The 16,831-nt window shown below is 33.6% G+C and overlaps 1 protein-coding gene across 3 annotated transcripts in view; it reads right to left on the bottom strand.

Annotated features, from left to right (window-relative positions):
* Positions 1-275: 275 nt before the first annotated feature.
* The window catches only part of LOC148606525 (carbonic anhydrase 1-like), a 45,271-nt gene continuing 28,715 nt past the window's right edge, over positions 276-16,831 (bottom strand). For all 3 annotated transcript variants that reach the window (XM_088544193.1, XM_088544191.1, XM_088544192.1), the window contains exons 2-8: positions 7,836-7,859; positions 6,834-7,010; positions 6,423-6,568; positions 5,684-5,776; positions 4,881-4,947; positions 2,255-2,409; positions 276-1,580 (exon numbers count right to left, since the gene is read on the bottom strand). In XM_088544193.1, the coding sequence (XP_088400319.1) occupies positions 1,386-1,580; positions 2,255-2,409; positions 4,881-4,947; positions 5,684-5,776; positions 6,423-6,568; positions 6,834-7,010; positions 7,836-7,859 (857 nt within the window). In that variant the 3' untranslated portion in view covers positions 276-1,385. The remainder of the gene's footprint in view (positions 1,581-2,254; positions 2,410-4,880; positions 4,948-5,683; positions 5,777-6,422; positions 6,569-6,833; positions 7,011-7,835; positions 7,860-16,831) is intronic.

Here is a 16,831-nt window from a genome sequence, read left to right as displayed (position 1 = left end):
ACTATAACTGCTTCCCCGTTTATTACGTATCATTCCGTTAGTTTAAATTCTCTGCTATACAAGACGTGGAAAAAACATTTACAGGGCACGTTCACTACTCATTACAATCTGTGATGCTGTTTCCAGTGTACTGCACTAATTTGAATAAATGGGTTGGGTTTAGCTCTTAATATGGCTGAGGTGTTTAGTTTTAAAATAGCGAGTACACACTCTGCAGGAGATTGGTGAAGTGACTTATGTAAAGTTGTGAATTCAGAGGGATCAACCAAAATGTGTACAATAAATATCTTTAATACAACAAAAACAATATTTCTACAATACAAAAAATATATTACATTTAATACTAAAAGATAATGACTAAAATACTGGCAATCTTCTCTTAAAGACTAACGAAGGTAACTAAGAATATATTAATCTAATAAAATACTTATGAATTATACAGGCGAAAAAAAATGTCACTTGATACAAAAATTAAGGGTAATATTTATTAATAGAGTAAAAGGTACATGTATACATTTGGCGTTTTTTGCCTCTCGCAAGGCCCAATTTCAAAAACTCCTAATTTTTTTTCTTTTTTTTTGCAAAGAATGGACAAGACCGATTGGAAAAAAGATATGTGACAAATAGACAAACTTTGATAGTAGTTTAAAATATTTTATTTATTATATTACAGAATGAACATAAGTAAAATCACACTTACATGTATGACGTCATCTCCGCGATACAAATTATGTATGACGTCATCTCCGCGACTATACAAATTGTACATATATACCAGACTATTGATGGATCATTATTTGCTAAACAATTGTGATGCGTTCACCATATTAGACCCAAAAATCTAAACGATTAAGAATGAAGTTAAAAAAACTGCTCGTGAATTTAAAGAGAAAATATATGTCTATTCCAAGTGTGAAATATCCATCTTGTTATGGTTTTATGGCATGATGAAATAACTGCGCAATGCAGAACATTTTAAGTAGGAAATTTAACTTTGGGTAAAACACTTTTTTCACTTTTTTTTTTTTTTATATAAAAGTGTTATAGCAATTAATGAACATATATAATTATCGTTAAGATATTGGAATGTCATATTCTTTTAACACTTCAATATTGGTGACTTTCAAAAAATGACATTACATTTTGGAATTAATATGCACACGCTGCCGTCATTACAATCTACCAAAATCAAACGTAGATTTTTCATTACGATACCTAGACCTTTCATGTCAAATAAATATTACAGAGCAGTTGAATGTGGATGATTTATAACCATTTTTTTCATAGACGTGTTAAAGACACCATATCCCGTATGATGTTGTATAAAAACATCAGAAAATCCACAATTAATTTGGACAGATTGTAAAACAAGTATACAAGACTCGTTACATGTAATTAAAGAGAAGGACTACCATAATTGTCAATATAGAGCTTGTGACGTGAAGGCTGCTTGCGCCGGACTTGAAACTCCTTGTGATTGCCCGACCGTTGAGCTGCTGTACTGGTCTGTAGTTGTGGCCTATTTTGTGTTTGTTTGTATCACTTTTGGTGTTCTCATATACACTTCTGAACAGGTTTAGCTGTAATAGCGTAAAAAACGCAAAAAAACATTACAATTGTCTTCTATTATACACTGTATTGGTTGACTCTTTTTTCTTCCGTTTTTGGTCATGTGTGAAGTTTTTGATAGTCGTATGCGTGTTTGGTTTTGTGAACATTGAAATATTTACTATTTAGTGGAAGACTGGCTTTGGTTTGAATGCTAGACAATGGGTGGTTTGCCGGTGTCCAAACAAGTATTTCATTTTCAGAATTGTCCAAAAGCTATTTTTTGTGAGACCTACTCCTAGCTGAAGGGTAGTCTGCGCCTGATTGTAAATAAGTATCAGAACTAACATACAGTATTCCTATTTTTTTATGTTTGCTTTTGACAGGTTTCTTGTATATTCACCATTCACAAATACCAAATTAAAAATACTGTATAGTTTTTTTTAATAATGAATACAATATTCTTACATCAGAGTTTCAATCTAGCCCTAAAACAAAATACAATGTATAAACATATGGCAAGCCAAAGTGGACAAACATGAGCATTTTCTAATATTCAAAAATGAATTTTTAATATTGCAAATTGAATTTCTTATATTAAATTTTTTTTTCTAATATTACAAGAATAATTTTGTAATATTAGAAATTCATTTTCTTATATTACAAAATACTGATTTTTGTCCACTTTGGCTTGGCATATGAATACCTGTTTCTCTGATATAGGTAAAGGATCATCAAAAACAGTCCACGTGATGCTTTCGAAACATGGCGGGGTTGTCAGACTTCCTTTGTAACGGAAGTAATTACTAAGGGATGCTGGAAAAAGGTCAGCTAGGTTGATCATTACACTGGCTTCTTCATCTGAAAGTATAAATGCAGGCAATTAAACATCAATGCGAAGTTTTCTATACATCATTTTATAAGAGACCGGTGAAGCAGGTATGTATACCGACGATGTTGTAGATATGTAAATTGTCATAGTGACCTTCCCTATCAACTGCTTCTTAGTGCAAATGTATTATTTCTTGCCATATTTGTTTTCAAATGAAAATCAATGACAACCTTTTAAATTCGTTATAACTGCATAACAGATAACCGCGATTTATATTCGTATCACTCCGCTAGCTTGAAAGTTCATCAGTGTGTAGATACCCCCTCGATACCATCCTGCAGTGAAGCTATCCTGCAGTGAAGCTATCCTGCAGAAAATCTATACCTCAATACTCATTGTAAATTCATTAGTGTGTAGATACCCCTCGATACCATACTGCAGTGAAGCTATCCTGCAGTGAAGGTATCCTGCAGAAAATCTACACCTCAATAATACTCATTGTAAATTCATCAGTGTTGATACCCCTCGACACCATCCTGCGGTGAAGCTATCCTACAGTGAAGCTATCCTGCAGAAAATCTATTCCTCAATAATACTCATTGTAACTTCATCAGTATGTAGATACCCCTCGATACCATCCGGCAGTGAAGCTATCCTGCAGTGAAGCTCTCTTGCAGTGAAGCTATTTGCAGAAAATCTACACCTCAATAATACTCATTGTAAATTTATCAGTGTGTAGATACCCCTCGATACCATCCTGCAGTGAAGCTATCCTGCTGAATATCTACACCTCAATAATACTCATTGTAAATTCATCAGTATGTAGATACCCCTCGATACCATCCCGCAGTGAAGCTCTCCTGTAGAAAATCTATACCTCAATAATACTCATTATAAATTATGTTATGCAAAGACACTTCTCATTGAGAGTACTGTTTTAGTTTGCATAAATAAGCACGGTAAATTGCCAAATTTGTGATATAAGTATTGCTGCCATGTAAAATAGCTATAAAGTGCTATATAAAGGTATTTATATGAGAAGGAGGAAGGAATGTGGTGCTATTGTTATGTGTTGATCAGTTTGAGCATCAGGCAGTTTCTATGCTAAGAAGGGTAAAGCAAAACATATTTGTTTAAAAAGCTATTGCTGAAATTAATTCAATGCACCTAACAAAACAATCCATATTAAAAGTGCAATCAAGGTTTGAAAAAAATGAAGATTCAATTATTTGAATTTTTCTTGTAAAAGACTGATCGTCTTGTGAATATAATTGTATAGCGTTCTGAATTGATGTACTTATCACAAATTAAATACGAAAGGGAGAAAAACAATATAAAACTGTTATGAGATGCAAGACTAAGAAATATAAGCGGTGTTTAATTCTTAATTTCGCGCTTCACTACGATGGCTCAGTATTTTCCGGGGGTGTTTTTTGTATAAATTTGTTTGATTTTTGTTTTGTTGTATCAATGCCTGATTCTTAGATGGTCATAAGAATGTCATTTACTGTGTAACCTGTTTAAACCGAATGCTGAATAATCCTGAAACCTTTTTAAAGCAATTATTTTCAGTAGCAGTCTTTATAAATGTCAGAAAAGAGGCGATTCATTTTTGTCAAAAACCACCAAATTCACTTTTATTTCCTGTGCAGGAACTGCTATAGATCACATAACCTGTCTTTTCAATTGAGGCTTGCGCTTTTGAGATAAAATTTATATAGATTGTATTTGAAATTAGCACTTATCAAGAGTTACGGTTCTTGATTTGGCTTTTTTTTAGTTGATTTTAGTGGGAGATTAAAGTGCATTTCTCTCAAAAGAACAGGTCTAAAGGCTAAAAACCACTAATTCAACTTCCCATAGGCTTCTATGCTAATTTCACAATATTCAATGGCTTCTCTGGACTTTACCTTAACTTTAACCTGCAGATGACTATATATCAGCATGATTCTACATATGTCAGCTCACAATCCTCAGAATGGCATGTGGGGTTAGCAGACTTGCAGTGCAGTACTGGTCACCGGAAGTGAAGGGTCTATAAATAGCATGGGAAATCCCAGTGTTTTCACAAGATAGGGGTATATTTAAAATTCATTATGGAGATTAGGCTTCACATCACAAGAAGCAAAATGCACCTATAAAATGTACAGAAATGTTTTTCCTTTCAGAAACTGTTTAAATTTTTTAAATAAGATGAGAACTTTTTTCACAGCACTATGAGGAACAGGGGTAATTTCTGCGTAGGACTATTTTTGCGTACGTTCCAAATGCTCATTGGTTGAATTGGTGGTCTGTAACCTAAATACAGAAAAGACTATTGTCAGATAAAAATATGTTAGGCAGTGTCTGAATTTTATATGGACTGATACTTAAACAGTCTATTTATATCAATTAAAATGCATTTTAAACCTTTACTTAAACACCTGTCTAAACCGAACCAAATATAAAGTCCAAAAGGGGTTCGGTTTAAACAGATCTGAAACATAATAAAACACATCACCTGCATACATCACTTTGCTAACATCTGTAAATAAGGTTGAAAATTTGGCATTGTCTGTATCTGAAACCTGCAAAAAATAAACTCTTATAGTCAATACAAAAAACTGTTTTTTCTTGACTCCTAGCATACTTCAATATTCTATATCTCGTGATTCAATAGATAGTCACTTTTGTGTTTACCGTGGGAAGGTGGATGAGCATGCGTCGAGCTTGCTCATGCGCGTATCCAATACGGGTGTACCGGGCGTACTTTCACAAATTTTAACCCTTGAATTTTTGCCTCGTTTCGCTCGACTTTTAATTCTTTCAACGCCCATCTTAACCTAAAATTCTGGGCCCGCTTCTGATGCTCAATATACAATTCTGCGGGGAAAGTTCTTTTAGTAACTTTATGTTCTTTGTTGTGTTTGTCTGTTTTCAATGTCTGGTCTTTGTCCCTGGATTACATTCTTTTGATTACCGCTATAACCTTCAGGGGCGGATCAAGGATTTGAGTTTAACGGTGGGGGTGGGGGCGGAAATTAAATTAAATGCAGTGCAAAGCAAGGCAAAAAATATTATGGGGTGAAACTTGTGATGAAAATTTTTTTTCTTACGGATTTAGGGGGGGGGGGCAACGCCCGGTACGCCAGTCCTTGGATCCGCGCCTGTGGTGGTCCCATTGATTACTCTTTTATTAAGCCCAAGCCCTACCTTGCGGAAGTACATGTCCCGCAGGCTCATTGATTTAACACTAAAGGGTCTATAGCTTTAATCACCTTTCTATTACTTGGTAGGTAGGTATGTTTACCATGATGCACTTACCGAGAACCAAAATCCGAGCACAGCAAGCCCATCCGATTTATCAGCAGCAAACGACAGATTGTTGTACTTCATGTTGTAGCTAACCACGTGCATCTGAAATATAACAATAGGCTTTGAAATAAGGAAACCCGCATAAAATTCTGAAAACATATACAACGTATCTTTATATAGGAGCTGTATTAAGCCAAAAAATACAGTTTTCAATATTCCAATATGCATCCGCCGTATTTACCAAAACAATAGAGCATGAGACCAAATTCGAGTAAAACGAAACTGGCTCTGCAGCTATCCCCAACGTGAAACTTGAATATACTTCAAGTTCATAGACTAAGCTTTTGAAGAGTCACGACTCATCCAAGAAACCACAAGAGAAAATAGCTGATTAATTGATCGATTTAAATAGGTAGACCTAAGGTAAGGGACACAACTCTTATAAATCATTGGAATGTTTATATTCAGCATTTTAATCAATCTCATGTAAGCATAAAAGTAACTTGGATGGATTTCATTCTATTTCAACTGAAAATTTGACAGAATTTGGTGATTTCAAGAGTTTTTACCCTTACCTTAGGTCTACCTCCTTAAACATCGATTGGAAAAAAATTCATATCGACAATGGATCAGTCTGAATAAGATCCTACACAATACAATACTAGATACATTTAATTAGACTGAACATTCTAGATTACAGAACGGAGGGTTCGCTTCATACCACCAACCTAAGAAAAAATATGATTACCTCAAGAGGATATTGTGATCCACCGCGGGTGTGTTCTGAACCTTTGTTGTTATCAAGTCCCCAGTGAAAATGTAGCTGTGCGACTTGGAACTTGTTTGGAAGCATACCTCCAGAAACCATCACGTTCCCAAGAATGTTTAACTGGACTATAAAACAAAATATTTTGGAAGAGTGACATATAGAAGAACAAAATATCAAAAATAAAGATAGGTGGGCTTTCCAAACATTTTGCCTGATACTTAGCTGGACTGGTACTTAAAACCATGCAACTGAATAAATGGCATGTTTGTTATATAGTGGGATATTCTAGAATTACCGATACAATCGATTAAAATTTCTCGCTCAAGTCTAAAAAAAACTATTATTTAGTCAAAAAGAAACTCAGTTTAGAAATTTGAAAAGGAAATATACCTGTATGTCCGTTGTTAACGAGTTGTAACAAGGCACCGGAAGTACCACTGACATTGATGGGTGCAAGGTTTTCGTCAAACTTTACAGAACTACTGTCCCCTGGGATGTCTATAGGAGACTGCGCTGAGTCGTCACATGCACCATATTCCTGCTTCAATGTTGCCCAGTTGCCAGGAGCTATAAGGAAATTTTAGTGACACACACATAAAAAATGATTATACTGTACTTAACGTCATCGCATTCTTCCGTTTCTCAGTTCACTTGTACTTATAAGTTACTACATGTATTTCCGACGATTCATTATTTATTCCATTTTTGGCTGATTAGTCGCTGTATGTTTTTCAAGGGTCTTTTCAACCTCACCTTTATCTGTTTTGGGGTATTTAGTTAATTTTAGGCGTCAACGTTTTAACTTTACATTAGTACTATCTTTCTATGATAACATATTCAGTATTCATATTCACACTTGTTTTCTAGCTAATGGCCTAGGTCCCTAGGTTATAGCAGTGTCTTAAGTGGAGGCTATTGTAATGGATATATCCGATGAAAACCAGCTGAATACTGTGGAAGCGGAAATGAAAATGTTCCGAGTCTGACCATTAAATTTAACATACTCTTGACCCACAAAACAAATTTACAGTGCATTTCTGTCAAAGGCGGGTCCAAGATAGTGTCCCTCATGCTCGACAAGTTTAGTTGATGATGTAGTAGAAACATAAAATCAATGAAGCGGGCCCCTAAGATCAGTTTGCTACCCCACCATTACCTTTTTTCCGTCGGTTTATTAGATCAGCCATTGCCTATTCATGTGGTATGAGTGTAATCGTGTAAAATTCAGTGTTTCATACATGTATATTAGTTTCTCTATTTTTAAACATTTAAAATTTTGCTCATTGTTTAGATCTTAGGATAACAGGGAACGAAGAAATAATGAATTGTTTACCTTTACTGATAGTACTTTTCTTTTTTTAAATCGAGAAACTTTTCGTAAATCGTACTCACCACCTGCACCGCTGTATCCCCAATCTGAAAAATAAATGAGAAATCATAAAAACATAATTGGTTTTGTTTTGTTTATTTATCTCTTTGTTATTGTTATATTTATTCCTTTTTTGTTGTTGTGTATTTTTGTCAATTTGTGATTTGTTCTTGTTTATTTGTTTTTTGTTACAATGCTTTTTTTTTGAATTTTTTTTTGTTTTGTTTTGTTTTTTTTTGTCGTTTTTTTTTTTTGTTGTTGTTGTTGTTGTTGTTGTTGTTGATGATGATGTTGGTTTTTAAACATTAACCTTAAATGTCAAATTTAGCCCAAAAAGTAATAAGATTCCATCATGGACAATACACATATTCAAGTACAGAAGGAATGGCCGCGACAATGAAGATTAATTATTTCGATCTAGTTTGTTTGATAAGACAAAAACACAATATAATGGAACTCCTAGCGCAATTACCCATAATACAGTTCGTTCGTTGAATAACCTGATCACTAATATTTTTTTATAGATAAACTGATCAAACAATTAAAGTGGAACAACCGTGTTTGTGTCATTGATGGTCATACAACATGTGCTTATCGCACCACTTGACACAATATTTGAAATTCAATTAACAAGAAACCACAATTTACAGGAGATAACATTGATTATGCACTTTATAGACGAAATCGAAAACAAAACAAAATAAATGTCCATCGTTAGCAAAATTCCACTCATTACATTTGTTAAAATAATTCCATATGCTATACAAAATACAGACACACAAATATGGCATTAATGGAAGATTACATTCAGTAATACCCGGCCACGTTATGGTGTAAAAATGGGGGGTTGTAAAGTATTCAAAATGGCCTAACTCGAAAACTACATTTTGGACTTCACTTGTGTGCTGTGGTGACGAACAAAAATGCATAGTTGCAAAATAAGTTATTGATCCGGTCTTAATTTATCTTCTGGAAACCGTCTTTTTTTTTGAGGGTATCACATGATACCTCGCCATATGGGCTGACGGGGTATTAAAACATAATAGCTGCATACCTTTTTCACAATAATACAAAATTACAAAGATATTCATTCTGTCGAAAAAATGCTTTACTAGATGATACGTGAGTGAATGCATTCATGCCATCTCAAATTGAATTATTACAAGTACATGTATACCACTTTGAAAACTTACTAAAATATTTACAATTTAGTTCACTTCGGCATAAAAGGCGTAACAGACGTCAAAGATCACTTACAATGAAGAATTTAATAAACAGTGACTTTAAATATCTAACAGATTAAAGACAAAAATATATTTGATGTTAGTGTAATATAGTATGTACATTGTATATATCAAAATATAAGTAGTGTTTCAATTTTAATGATAATTGTAAACTAAAACCTAACCAGACCTCCCTCGGTCCACAGAAATTAAATACTTCCTAATTTAAGAATCAGGCAAAATGTGTATAAGGTGTACGTGGCACATGAAAAAAACACAGTTCCATTATGTAGTCATTAAAAGGCTTTAAGACAACAACTGTGGTTGATTTTCGATTGCTATATGAGCAGCACGCGATATATTGGGCGTGGTTTGTGTGTGTGTAAATTATTGCCCACCTTAATCATGTAAACAAACACACGTGACATTCCGATGTATCAGCTGCTTTCATTCAATTCAGTGGTGCAATTGAAAATTCATATTTAATGAAAACATTAAACTTCTGTTTTAGAAAAGTTATATTATATTCCGAAAAATCACTTACACACTTACACAGTAGCACTCGCCACGTACCACGTGCGCCATCATGTACGAAAACAAACAATAACAAACGTCAATGAATGAAACATTGTAGCTGTCCATATATGAACACTGTCACCTTATAATGCAAACAACTATTGCCATATCTAACATCGTTCCACTTAACTTGCCATTTCCTCTATTATAAAAGGAGTACAAAGCAATGTTTCACTAGCGACCATTTCAACTGACAAAGCGTAAAGTGTACAGCCAAGTGTGCATAAATATAGCGGATCTAAGGTTGCCGAAATAAGTCGTTTTTCATTCTTAAAAAAAGACCAAGTGATGAAAATGATGAGCCACTCATTGCCTGATTCTTACACAAAATTGTTCTTTATAGTTTGTATCAATCAGATAACATATAAGTTTTAGAAACAAGAAGGCAGAGCTTTCAGTCAGGTTTGGTTTTTAGTATATCTTTCGCTTATTTTCTATGTGTTAAAGGTGTACATTTTTTTTGTTTAGATCGTTATACTAAAAGCTTAGTTTAGACAGGTTTCCCAGTGACAGACCAAGCAATGCCTAAAAAAGTAAGGTAGGCTGACTTGAACTTTGAACTTTCTATGATTTCCAATTTTTACTACTTAGTATTTTATGAAACGAACTTTTCGAATAAAAGCCCCTTTTTTCCCTCTTGTAAACGCCTGTGTCTTCGTCCATACATATCTAAGTTCGGATAAGTTTGCATTATATTGTGGTTTAGACAGGTTTCCGTAACTGAAAGCTTTGTTGCAATATGTATTAAGGGCTTTTTTATTTGTTTCCCTTGCAAATTGGTTCAGTTGGACAAGTTGTGCTCCATTTAGGGCCTGATTTATGCAGGATTCCCTATGTCTATTTATGGTTTGGTTTAGACAGGTTTATGGTATATCATTGGTTTATGCCATGTTCAGTGTCGGGTTTGACGGAATTCTGGTAGTAAAGAGTAGATTAGGGACTTGGTCCAAATAGATTTCATCTGTACTAAGATTTCTGTGCAAAATATTTTACCGGACCACATTCAACACTAATAATTTGTAGTTCATTACAGGAATATTTATATAAATCAAACCATGAGTGGTCCCTCCAATATAAATAATGTTAAACACACACCAGGCGATTCAGCAGTCAAGAACCGTTTTGAAGTAAAGAGTTAAATAAATCAGTAGCAAGAAGCTCTTCAGCTTTGAAAGGTTGAAATAGGCCAAGCATATATTAGTTTTTTTGTCTGATATCTACTTATACATGAAATATATTAAATCCCGGTACTGCTTACAAGTGGACTTCACGTCTATTTTAGTACATTCAGTTCATTTTATGCTGCTCGTATATCCGTCAGTTATAACATATTCAAAATATATTGCCGCTTGAAACTATGCGTAGGTTTTTTAATATTTTTATGTGACCGTGGTTCTAATTTTTGTAATTTCTGACCTATTTCGCCGATGAAGCCTTGCATGCATGTTTAAGTATAAATTGAGACAATTTTATGAATAAACGGAGTTTTGGGCGGCTTTTAAAGAGAACCATTTTCACTTAAAAAGGGAACGATTTATACCCTGAAGGGCCGTCATTTATACCTGAAAAGGGAATCATTTATACTCATTCAAATCAAACCATTTTTGCACATAGTTTATAATAGTTAGACATACATTTCAAGAATTATTTTCAACTTTGTTTTGTTTTGTTTTTGTTTTTGTTTTTGTGTTGGATAATATGTTTCTCAAAAACTAAATTGATTAATAATTCGTTGATAATAAAGACCCCCCCTTTTTTTTTCTTTGTACTTTCTATTACTTCTCCTTCTTTATAATATGTAATATCGGTGCAAACTATGCATGGCTTAAAGGGCATGTTGCAATAAACAAGGCACTGAATACATGGAGTAAATGTTTTTACGAGCTTTAAAGTAAAAGAATGCACATGTACATTGTTATTAATAAAATGCACATTGCTACTTTAATCTATTATAACGAACCAGAAAATGCACCATTCAAACATTCTAATGTAAACTTTGAATTCTTGAAACAATTCAAGATAAACAATAATTATTATAGAAACGGAAAAAATAGTAAAGCACTTGGAATCGAGATCGAGTTTTATCCCAGTTAAGAGTGTAAAATGAGCGTACACGTTTGAATTAAGCATTTCTAATGTTTGAATAACAAATTATAATACCAGAAGAGCTGTTTGTAACTTGCCAGTTTATTATGTATTGACGTTCCATTTTGCTCCATTTATTAATTTATTTAAGTAATGAATTATTTATATGTTACTTCCGTAAAGGGAACGTGTACATTCAGCAAACTTCCCAAGGGAAAACAGAGAGAAATCCTGACCTACTAAATTAGTTATATGTTCCCTTTTGAGTTGACCTTTAACCTTAAGGTCATTGTGAATGTGTGTTGGTGTTTTTCTGGGGGTTTTTGTTTGTTTGTTTGTTTGTTTGTTTTTGTTTATGTTTTGGGGTGTTTTTGTTTTTGTTTTGTTTTGCTTTGTTGTTTTTTTTGTTTTTTTGTTTTTGTTTTTGTTTTTTTTGGGGGGGGAGGCTGGGTGTGTGCATTATTACTCGGTTTAAATGTTCTGTGTTTTCTTTTGTTTATTCGCTCTTTGTTTCTTTGTTTTTATTTGTTAGCATGTTTTTGCTGGTCTTCGTTTGTATTTACCTGTCTACCTGCGGGACTGAAGAATGTATTCAGTTTATGAAGGTGTTCGGTTAACACATGTTCAAAGTGCATAGATATTAAAAAGAAACAACCGTCTTATCAGTTTGGTTTAAACAGGATTCTGTTTATTCAGGCTTCCATTTAGACGTTTACTGTATTTAACTGTACATAAATGCACATTTTATTGTTCATACAAATACATATTTTAAAAAAATAATATCTTAAAACTCTTTGATTGCAAGTTAAAAGCGGTTACACCCAGACCTATCTAAATATTTAGGCCATTTTTTTTTAATTTACGGAAAGACAGATCGCTAAATGGTGATAATACAACTTGAACGTAATCTTCGTGCAGACGATACAATAAATCTTGTACACGTGGAGTGTAACCGGTCGAATTTGCGCTTCTTTTAAATGTAAGTATTTGTCAGGCTAAAAGGGACAATCAGAAACATGCATTTCCGAACCAAAACGATCTGACAACATTGTATCATATAGGGATGTTTTCACTAATTGAAAATATCACTATTTGATCTCTGTATCACTGGATTTGCTCAGATATTTTTTTTCAATAGAATTTTAGAAAAATGAGGTTTTTGACAAAGTTATGTGCCCTTGAAATGTTCATTTTCCATCGCATTTCATTGAAATAATAACTGAATATACCAAAATGATATGAAAATCTTCTCCTTTTTCCTTGATTCTTATGGTGCAAATAGTAAGAAAAAACACTTTCAAAATGGTGGGGTTTTTTTTCATATCATGCCTGGTTCTTACAGAGACTGACACTTATAAGTAGTCAAAGTAACTTTTTTACTAGTTCGATCGATTAAAACTGACCTGTTTTCACCGACAAAAAAATGGTTGCCTGAATGTGGGAAATAGCGCAAATTAACATTAATAGGTTAAATAATGCTTCAAACTTTTTGAAGAAAAATAAATAGCAAAATTAAATTTATGAAGTAGAAAGTTTTTTTAAAAAAAAAGAATTGGATAACCTCTTTATTATTTTGGTTTTTTTTTCAATAAAGTTTTCATGAGAACATTAATAAAAATCATTAAAACTAGATCTGGATTTCATTAAGATGATTGAAAATTTGTGTCATGATATCATGAACTAAGTAGTTCAAGGTCACAGGAAAAGACAGAAATCGGCGATGGAGTGGTAATCGTTATTGCCTATTCAGATTTCTAAGTATTTTTTTCAATTTCCATTGACAAAATTTTGTTTGGTAGCTGATCCGGTAAGTTTTCCATGGGTTTGAACCCCCTTCTGTAGAAAAAGATGTTCATTTGTACAAAATTTTAGCAAAAATAAGCAAATGGCACATGTAGTCTAGAATTCCCATTTACATGTATAAGGTTCTTGCATCTGTTAATGACATCATCAAATTTAAAAAGCGAAAATATGATAAAGACCAGTCCTGCAACTCAAGGAAACTTTAAAACGTGGGCAACTTTTGAATAAGGGTTTTTGTGAAAATAGAAAATCCTTGAATAAAATAATAGTTGTTTTTTTTTAGTAATTAGTTACTAGTGTTTATCCTGCAAAATCAATGATTCTAGTTTATACATGTCTTTTCAGTGCAAGGTTCAACGCAAGAAAGTACGATTGATGAAAAACATATTGTTTATCTTAAAGTGAAAGTTGTTAATTCAACATTTCTCAACACCTGATTCGTGATACTGATGGATGACCGGTAAGCTATTGATGAATCATACGAATGTCTGTATTTTTATATATCGCAGTGTTGATTTCAATAGGCGTTCGTTCAGTACATGTTAAAATGCATACACGTACATGTATGATTGGCCAATGACGGTTATTGGCAACAAAAAACCATAGTCGAATCCGCGGTGGATTGGGTTCCAGACGATCAGAATACTACAACCCATTTGTTTGAAACTTTTGTCAATTTTATGCATTTCGGGGGCCACTTAAAGCCTGAAACCATCTTTCCAAAAACTCAGGATCCGCACCTAAAAAATGTATTAGTTATTGATAGATATTCATCGCTAAATTTTTTTTCTCAAAAAAAATCTAAAAAAGAGAACCGCAAAAGAACCAGTGAAGCCCGTCAAAACCGCACTATCTTAAAAAGTTCACTAAAATGCGGAATTATTAGTGTTTGATTTTAAAAAGTTTCACAAGGCTATCACTTTTCTTTTGTTTTGGTTTGAAGTTTCACAACGCTATCCATTTTATTTTTGTTTTTTGTTTTTGTTTTTGTTTCTTCTTTTTTTTAATTATCTTCTTTGTGCCAATTTTAAGACAAAGTTTTAGAGAAGACGACGTAAATCTGAAGTCAAATCCTCTTTAATTTAGCAAGATACATCAATCCCGGGGTTTCTCCAATATTATGAATGAAGGATTTAAGGTTTATGGCATTTTCTGCATTCACTTATGATATAATTACTGATACACATAAACGTGTATTATCAAGAAAATAACGAGTGTTTTGTTAAGAAGTAAAAGTCATAAATATGCAATGATTACGACGATCACGCTGATTAAATGACGCCTAAATGTACATGCACAAACTGCGTGGTTTTTGCTCATGTGAACTCTGTGTTGAACTCACAAAAATAACGCTGAACAAAATTGTACCTCAAAATCCTCTTAATTAAGAAGGTAAACCTAGGGTAAGGAACACAACCCTTACAAATCATTAGAATGTTTGTATTCAGCATTTTACATCAATGTCAAGTTAGCATCAAAGTAAATTGGACTGATTTAATTCTGTTTCAAATGAAAGCTTTAAAGGCTTTGGTGAAATTGAATATGATACAAGCATATCACTGATTTCAAGGGTTATGTCCCTTACCCTAGGTCTCCCTCGTTCAATGCTAAAATGTTTAAAACTTGATTAAGCCATTCGTTTTATTAGACATCAATAACTTGTTCAAAATTGGTTTCTTGAAGATGAAGGTTTCATTTCTGTTAGAAATGCCTGTACAAAGTCAGGACCATGGAGGTTTGTTTCTAACTTCCTGATTTTGTGCCTTGATATTGCCCATTCCTTATATGACTACAGACTAGACTTTGCCTATCAGTAAGGCAATTTTATTATTACCGTTTATCCACGATTATGAGAAATATTTTTTTTTCGTATTAATTTTTTAAACTTACTTAAAGGCGGATCCAGGGAAGTTTCTGGGGTTGGAAACTCTTATCGGTTGGAAAATTGAGTGCGAAATTTGGTTAACAAGCACGAGCGGTGCTATGAAAACCTGGGGTGGAGTTCTACCACTGACATGAGCAAAGTTTTACACGCTTTGTTAATTTCTGGACGCTCGCACTGTCTTAATGATTAGCAACTGATGGAACTTATCCAGATTCTCTAGCATTTATTATGAATACATTCTCATTATAGAAATAAGTCAATCTGTATCTTAGGATGGTGGAAACGTGACCATAAAGACCAATTTTTATTTTAAACAAGTAGGCTTTGATAACTGATATTTAAAAAAAAGTTAAATAGATTTTTATAGTTAGATTAATCATTGAAAATTATCTTTTCTAAATATAGATTATACAACGTTCGAAGGACGAAACTTAAATGTTTAGCAACTAATATGTAAACATCTTAAAATAGCCCAAAATGGCGTTACCGGATTCAATAATAAAAAGTACATTCTTTCATGCAAATATTGTGGATCAGAATCAAGGCTTAAAAGAAAATGTACTGAATGCGCTCATTTAGTCTGCGGCAAATGTTATGAACATAAATTCGAGAAAAATCAGAGACACACAAAAGTGTCAAAACATTTAAACCCACCGAGACTCCACGATCTTTAAAGGAAAGACAACTCCTTATTAAACGAACATTTGCAACAAATGAGGATGTCTTGTCTTGTCATTTTATTGGACCATGCCCGAATGGCTCTCTTTGGATTTATTGTGACAACATCAACGATGTGACACTGCAAAATTAAAACCAACAAAATCTGGTCATTGACTTATATCATCACAGACGATGCCACGAATGTCAAATATTCAAGTTTTATCGGATGAGAAGTTTCTATTTACCGACATCACATCTTCTATAAAGATATATGATGCAGGTAATGTTCGGGATTCTGCTTACTCTACAGAGTCGCTGTTGATTGTCTGCGTTCACAAAACTCATGATAAGTGTATATTATTTGGGGCACGAGAAACGAAAAAGGCATTCCCTCTTCGAGGCCGTCGAGTCGTCATTATGATGAGCTTGCATGGAAAGGTAAAACAAGTGTGGGAATTTGACGGGGAAAACGCAAAGAGACTATTCATAAATCTTAGAAAACTATCAAGTAGCACACATGGAAATATGTTAGTTATTGATATACTAGGGGGTGGATGTAGGGTCGGGAGAATTGCAGACGGAAAGTGAACACTTACCACGGTCACCCTGTTCTGGAGAAAGGCCAGCATTTCACCCCTACTTCAATTACACGCACCCAATCTGATCATTTCCTTGTCAGTAACCGTCTTATTAATTTGCCACACTTGATAAACAATGTTGGACATTTTATATCTTACTTTGACACCAATGCTATAGGAATCGTAAGACCTTACTACCTAGCCTCAAG

This window comes from Perna viridis, chromosome 9 (assembly GCF_037379345.1).
Source record: "Perna viridis isolate PV_CMFRI_1.1 ecotype Kerala chromosome 9, ASM3737934v1, whole genome shotgun sequence".
Lineage (NCBI taxonomy): Eukaryota > Metazoa > Mollusca > Bivalvia > Mytilida > Mytilidae > Perna > Perna viridis.
Note: the sequence above shows the minus strand (reverse complement) of the source record. Positions and strands in the feature narration are given on the sequence as shown.